Below are 8,189 nucleotides of genomic sequence, written 5' to 3' on the forward strand. Positions count from 1 at the left end.
TCGGTTATCCGACACAAGGCGTTGCTCATAATGGCGTTGGATAACGAAACTTCTTAAAGCGAAACACGTTTTCCTATAGGAACATTGTTTAAATGAAAGGTTCCGTTCCTGAAGGCATTTTTAGCACTAAAATACACCAAATATTTTATGCAGGCAATAAGATACGCAGCACACACATAAATTTATATAGTGTATATACTGTATTATGTAACATAATATATAATATAATAATTTATTATATAGTATAATATAATATTATATAATATATATTATATACACATAAACAACTTTGCAAAGCGTTGTAAGAGCGTTGGATAAGCCATTTTGGCGTTGTAAAAATGAACATAGGTATGCATTGCATAGCGTTGTATAAGCCATTCGTTGTAAAACAAGGACTGCCTGTAGGATCATTCTGCCTGGTTGTATTTTGATTACGACATATAAACACTGAAGTGTCAACAAAGCCTAGTAACAAAATCATACGAGAGGTGCAGGATGCATTCTTAAATACACAATAAACTTTCTAACTGGTTCTAATGGATTGCGGTTGAATACAAGCTCCTGTGCTTCAGGATTCATTCATTTACTTGGGCCAGATGGTCAAAGCGCAGTCCTCAAATTACTAAAAGTCTTGATTTTTAAGTTTTCTCTAATTTACCTATTCATGAAGGCAACCTGCTTTGGTATGTATTGCCCACAGAGCTTGGCCTGTTGGCTTGGACCATCCTAGCTTGGGGTGTAAAATGGGATTTGTACATGTGACACTCCACTCCAGACCCACAATGCCTTTTTGATACAGCCATCCAAATTCGCTACTTGTGTATATAATGGCTCTTTATTTGTTGTTGCTTTAAGTAGAGAATTTACTTGCCTGTCTCTCTGGAGATTTAAATAGTATAGTAGGTCTGGAATAGCATTATTATATGACATTGTCTGCATGGTGGCAAGGCTTGAATCTATAAAATGATCTATTCTCAACAGTTTACAGGAACATTTTAAGAACTAGTACAAATCCACAAAGTTTGGTTAAAATGTATGGAATGCCAGATATTTAAATCAAAGTGCTCCTTGTCATACTTAATCTTTGTTAAATCAGTAGTAGATGTATTAAGATGTGGGTGATGTGTATGTGGGCCTATTTACTACATTTGGACTCCAGAGCTGACCTTATTTTCGTGTGTGTGTCCATTATCCAAGTATGATTTTATTTGTTGTATTGGTAATAATAAAGCGGTAATATTTAATGTATGTTATACTCTGTCATTTGAGAGGTCATTAAATGAATTGCATTGTAATATTTGTATTCTCTTTTCAGAATTCTATTCGACACAACCTATCGCTTCACAGTAAATTTGTGAGAGTACAAAATGAAGGAACTGGTAAAAGTTCATGGTGGATTCTCAACCCAGAAGGAGGAAAAAGCGGTAAATCCCCTAGAAGAAGAGCAGCTTCTATGGACAACAGCAAATTTGCCAAAAGCCGAGGAAGAGCTGCAAAGAAAAAAGCCTCTCTCCAGTCAAACCAGGATGGGAGTGGAGATAGCCCTGGCTCACAGTTCTCAAAATGGCCTGGGAGTCCCAGCTCACACAGCAATGATGACTTTGAAGCATGGAGCACATTTCGACCTAGAACAAGTTCCAATGCTAGTACAATCAGTGGGAGACTTTCTCCAATAATGCCAGAACAGGATGATCTTGGGGATGGAGATGTACATACACTGGTGTATCCTCCGTCTACAGCAAAACTGGCTTCTACTTTGCCAAGCCTTTCAGAAATGCGTAATTCTGAAAATATGGAGAATCTTTTGGATAACCTGAACCTCTTATCACCCAACACCTCATTGACCGTTTCAACACAATCCTCGCCTGCCTCAATGATGCAGCAAACCAGTTATTTATTTACATCACCAAACTCGAGTATGGGGTTACCCAATCCTGAATACAGAAAATATACTTATGGCCAAGCTAGCATGAGTGCTATGTCACAGATGCCTATGCAAACTGTTCAAGACAGTAAACCAGGTTACAGAGCTATTGGCCCATATACTTGTCCAGCTGGACTTCTAAAGGAGTTGCTTACTTCAGATTCACCACCACATAATGATATTTTGACACCAGTAGATGCTGTTTCGCAAGTTGGCAGCAGAGTGCTGGGTCAAAATGCATTGATGGTATCCAATTCAGTAATGTCAACATATGGCAACCAGCCATCCCACAACAAAATGAGCACACTTTCCCACTCACATCAGCCACATAACCAGCAAACTTCAATCAATGGACGTGCCTTGCCCCATACAGCGGGTACCATGACACACAGTTCAGTTCTGGGCATTAACCGCTTATCTACAGTGAAAAGTTCATTACAAGTGCCTATGACTCAACCCATTCAAATGGCAAGCATGAGTCCTTATCCTATTAATAGCTGTAATGGCTATGGAAGAGTTGGTTTTGTGTCTTTTCACCAGGAGAAGCTGCCTAGTGATTTAGACGATATGCTGATTGAACATTTGGACTGTGATGTTGAGTCAATCATTCGGAATGACCTCATGGATGGGGAAACGGATTTTAACTTTGATAGTGTATTACCTAACCAAAGCTTTCCTCACAGTGTAACAACCACCACACAGAGCTGGGTATCTGGATAATGAGTGAAAATGGTATGTCTTCTATGTGTACAAAGTTATTTGTATGGAATCAATTTCCTTAATATCCTTGATTTAAAACAACCTATTCTGGTCACTATAAAATAAAAAATAAGCCTTTTTTTGCCACTGCAAAAGTCCTTTAGCTGATTTTGTATTTTTTAGCAATCAACCCTTTTTCAATTCTGTTAGCATTTTGGAGATAAGTTGCTGACAATGTCTTATGGTTGAAATAGAATTGCCACTTTAAATGTACAATGTAGTTTCAGAACTTTGTATGCAATTGGGATGGGAAGGATGTTAATCCATGGAGTAATCTGATGGCAAATTCTTAGTCGGGAAGGAGTTTATTTTTACCCTTATGAGCATTGGGTTTTTTGTTTTCCTTCCTCTAGATCAATATACTGTAAGTATGGATAAAGGGGTGCATTCTGAAATAAGTTACCTGTCTGTGCAGCTGTACAATTCAATCGGTCATAAACAAAAACTGATCTGATTTATTCTTTTACATTTAGATGTTCTTCAGAAGAGCCGCATTGGAGAACAGAGGAAAGAAAAGTCCAAAGATGCTCTGTTTCCTTCAGTTTTTTTTTATTTGTGGACAAAATTGTTCATATTTTTCATACTTGGCAGAATGAGCTTTCTTTAATGGATATTTGCCCAGCGTATGCAGGTTATGTGCTGCTCTTGGACCTCTGATTACTATGAAGTGCCAAACTAACTAGAAGACATAATCGTTGATGAGCCTGCATAATCTGCTGTTTAGGTGTTTTTGTACAGATTGAACAGCAAAGACTCTAACACATAATGATGTAATGTGTGTAGCTGCTTCATTGCTGTAGGTGATTGCAGTGGGGTTTAGACCGGTTAGACCGGTTATTCAACAAAGGGGTTAAAAACTTTTTTTTATTTCTAAAAATACTTTCATGTCTACAGTGCAAGATGTGCCTGCAACATATTGCAAAAAAATCCCCAACACAGCGGCCCCTCTAGCACTAAATGGGCTAATAAGGTGTTGTAAAACAGTGACTGAGTGACATTGAGTAATGCTACTTTGGAAACTGCCTAATGTACATTGGTCAGCATTGTAATTTATTTACGTTTCCAGTCTATTGGGTTTCTACCTGTTATTGGACCAACATAAAAAATTATCCATGGGTGGTGCTACACACGAGATTATAAAACCTAATGGGTCTACCTTTCACAATGTATAATTACCATAGTTGTGTTGGGGTCGGTAGTATGTTAAATAATGTGACATATACTGAGAGTGCAGAGAGTGTGTTGGTCCTGGAGAAAAGTAGGATTCCCTGCACTTTTATTGGACCACCATGAAACACCTGTACATGGAACCTTTATGGTCTTCAAAACTCAAGCACAGCATGACATTTGTTTTTATGTTGATCCAATAAAAGTTTAACTGCCTGCAAAGAATCAACCATAGTTACATATACAAATAGATAAAATCTTGTAAAAAAAAAAAAAAAAACAAGTTATAATTTTTTAATATATATAAATATATAATTTTGTTTTTATGCAAATTATTGTCAGTATAAATGTTTTATTGAAATCAACCAGCATCATTACAGAAATCTGAATCCCAGAATAGCACAGAGACACTCGGTGTTCAGTTTGTCATTGGCTTTGTACCAGATTTTTACATAATAGTTGTTGGTACATTACTGGATTTGGGTGCTTTACAATATTCTTAAAGGAAAATGGAGGAAATTCTGTAAATAAGAAGTAAACACTTCTTCATTTTTGCCTTAAAAGTAACGTATAGAGACATTTTTGCATTGCCTGCTTAGGAAATTCCTGACCATAATGTTTGCCTTTTTTCACAAGCTTTCTATAATACTATGAATACCGTAAAGTGTTTTATATACTTTTATGATTGCTTGTATGATGCTTAATGTTGTATTTATTTTCTGGAGATCCCACAATGTGTCTTAAATGCTAATTTCAAGTAAAAAATAAATAAACACCCAGTTTACATTTCAATATTATATTTAAGTTCTTGTCTACCATCTACAGTAGATACCTTTTAGAAAGCTTTTAGATTTAGCCTCTTTATAACTTGTGGAAACATCCATTTGAAATCATTTATTAAAGTTGCCTTTGGAACACCAGTACCTCTTATCTGGTTCAAAATTAAACCTATAAATACTATTTTATAATAAATTATATATTTCTCCATTTCTCCAGTTACCTAGTGTAGAGAGATACATTTGTCACTCCCCCTTACACACACATACACATACACACACCTCTTTACTTTTCACTTAGACTCCCATTCTGGTATTTTTGTGAAAGATAACATTTCTGCTTAAATCAGTATTTTTTTTTTGTCTTTGTAGCTGTCTTATCTAGCGTAGCTCAACGAGCTTACTGTGTATGTATAGTATGTAAGTATATGTAGCAGCACAGTGTTTGGATATTTACAGTACCTTGACTAACTTTTATGGCAAGTAAAATAAATCGGTCCCTCAGCAAAATATTCCAATTTTTTTTATATTGAAGATACAACAAATCACTTAGAATACTGATTAATGTCTGAAATGTAATGGCACAGATGCAATATTGGCTGTGTTTTTCATGTAAACATTTTGGAGAAGTTGCATGACTGTATGTTTCCCCTTCAATCTTCAGTACAACTGCATAGTGACATTGCTGTTGGTCTTTTCAGTGCCACACTGGCCTTTACACCTTTCTGACATTTGGATTGGAGACTATTTAATTTCAACTTTTCCTTTCAAGGTCACCTCTTGCTTGTGTGCGTGCTGGTAGTTTCCAATCCCTCCTCAATTAAGATATTTATAACATATGTCTTGCGCTTGCTTCATTTTAATGTGAACATTATGTGATCTCCAGCAAAGAAAACGTCTTCTTTTAAACGTTGTCAAAAATATTGTAAACTGTTCCATTGTTAAATGTGCAGATTTTATCTATGCAGCCTAGTTTTGATTTTATTCCCATTGTTTAGTGCTGTTTAAAGTATGTTGTATTCTAGGACATTGAGAATTTTAAATGGAAATGTATTGTTTTAATTATATTACTATATCAAATGTTTATTTAGGCTTATACTGTAGGTGCAGTTATTGAGGTTTCTGCTTTTGGTGAACTAAAACTGTAATAGCTGTCCGTGTTTAATGCAACAGCGCTACCTACTTGGACATTTTTTCTACATAGCCAAAATAGTCGGCCTGTCTGAAGTTCATAGGGATTGATGTGCTCTGATGCATTGTTCATGTGTATCTGATGCAGTCACCTAGAATTACAGCCTGCCTCTTGTTTGGATCACATCTGCACTTGCCCATCTAATAAGCTTTGGCACCTCTTCTCTCATTCAAATGAGTGGGAAACAAAGGCGTGCTAAAGCTTAGCACAGTTTTGTGGATCTGGGCCATGGTGTTTTGGAGACAGGACATTGAACCGTGCAGGTCCGATGGCCAAGAAGCATCACTGACGCCCAACCATGTAATAGTGACTGAGTAGGTGGCACTGCTGTTTTTTTTTTGTTTTTTTTTTTAAAGCAACGGTTTATCTGCTTATCAGCTTCAAATTTAACATGGCCTTCCTCAAGAAGTGGAAGCTAAGGATTGGACCAATTTTAAAATTGTATATAACATTTGCACTTGTTAAACCACTGGAAATGTTATCAGTACGTTTTTGTCACTGATTTCAATTCATGTTTTCGTTATCAAACGGATAAATTCCTTAATTTATGACTGATTTTAATCTTGTTTTTATTTGTTAATTACTTAGAAGCTAACAAGAAAGCAAACTAAAAGAAATAGTCACTTTTTTTGGCTTAACTTGCATTCTTTTTTCAGACTATACAATAAATCAGCAATATTGCCAATGGTCGCATGTAAAAACTGCTAGGTGCTCTTTTGTAAGTGGTGTAGCAGCAATTTGATGTTTCATTACTTTATTAACAAGTCATGATTTAATATCTGCAGACAAGTGCCTGATATATTTACAGACACAAGAACAATCTGTTGTATGAAGCCATAATTGTATATAAATTGTGCTACAAATCACATTGTCCTCTGTTTGTTTTTGTGAAATTATTTTATTGAACATGTGCATGCTTTTATAAATTGGTATTGAGATCTGTTATTTTTTATATATGCAATTTAAATGATGCCCAAGCTAGTCAAAGGGTTAAGCTCACAAGCAGGTGTGGCCGACGCCAGTCTTCAACGGCCACCAACGGGTAAGGTTTTCAGAATATCCTGCTTCAGAGCAAGTGGCTTTGCCGAAGACTGAGCCACTGAGCCACCTCTGCTGAAGCAGGGATATCCTGAAAACCTGCCCTATTGGTAGTTCTTGAAGACTAGAGAGTTGGCCACTCCTGCTCCAAGATGTAATTTGTGACAATTTAATGACACAGTAGCTAAAGCCTTTTTTGCTTTCTACAGACCTATTCAAACGGACTTCTTTTTCATGTGGCTGAAAAGAAAACACTATTGCACAATCAGTTGTATTAAAGATGTTACAGGCACAATTTTAAAACAAAGGTTGTTACTCATCACTGTGGAAACTGCTGCTGTCAATTCAGGTGACTGCGCCCTTTCTTGTGTGATTACATCTACTATACCTTGTCTGAGCATTGCAGGAGCCATCTAAGTTGATTAATATTGCACATCTGCTACCAATGCTAGAACACATTTGATTCCATTTCCATCAGAACCGTTTTCCCCAAGATGACTGGTTAACATCCGGCAAGGGCAAGCAAGAAATACTGGACTAAACAGAAAACAAAAATAGGAACTAGGAAATAAATGGCTATGGGTCATGGAGTTCGGGTCAAGGGCAGCAGAAGTAAGTCATGAATTAACGTTTGATTATGCAGGAAGAAGTTTATAGGCGACTTGAAACCGAAATCTGGGTAAATAAAGCACCTTTGGACTGTTGGTGCAATACAACCATGTTCTCTCGGCTCTGTCATAGCCAAACAATTCTAGATCCTCAGGTTCAGTACCACAAGACTGGTGTAAAGGGGATCCCTGGAATACAGACCTATAAGATTGACCTATATATAGTATGCAGGTTTATTCAGGAATAATGTTCAGATTTGGATAATTAAATGGTAATAAAACTGTCATGAAGGATAGGTGATGCCAAAGTAATTTAATTCATTTATTTATTTATTTTTTATTGAGTATGCGGAATATAGCTTTTCAATACAATCTGTTTTGCAAAGGCTTTTGATACCGTGCCACAAGGGATTAGTGTACCAAAATGTAATTGGTCTGGGTGCTAATATTTGCATCTGGATTTAGAACTTGTAGGTAGCAGAGTTGTCCTAAATGGAACGTATCCAGATTGGATGATGTTCCGTACTGTGGCCATTGCTTTAAAGCTTTAATATTATTGACCTTGATGTAAGGATAGAGAGCAGAGTATGGATCTTTGCTGTTACTAAATTATGTAGGGTTGTAAAATCGGAGGAGGATGGATTTGGAAAAATTGGGAGCCTAGCTAGCTGAGGTTTAAGACCGATTTTAGATGTAAGGTTATTTTGCAAACTTCAACAAATATG

General features: G+C 36.5%; 1 protein-coding gene across 1 annotated transcript in view; it reads left to right on the top strand.

Moving 5' to 3' along the window:
* Positions 1 to 6,684, top strand: part of FOXO1 (forkhead box O1) — a 44,305-nt gene extending 37,621 nt beyond the window's left edge. The window contains exons 2-3 of the mRNA XM_075592025.1: positions 1,316 to 2,656; positions 3,157 to 6,684. Coding sequence (XP_075448140.1) covers positions 1,316 to 2,644 — 1,329 coding nt within the window. The 3' untranslated portion in view covers positions 2,645 to 2,656; positions 3,157 to 6,684. The remainder of the gene's footprint in view (positions 1 to 1,315; positions 2,657 to 3,156) is intronic.
* The last annotated feature ends 1,505 nt before the right edge of the window (positions 6,685 to 8,189 follow it).

This window comes from Ascaphus truei, chromosome 3, assembly GCF_040206685.1.
Source record: "Ascaphus truei isolate aAscTru1 chromosome 3, aAscTru1.hap1, whole genome shotgun sequence".
Taxonomy (NCBI): Eukaryota; Metazoa; Chordata; class Amphibia; order Anura; family Ascaphidae; genus Ascaphus; species Ascaphus truei.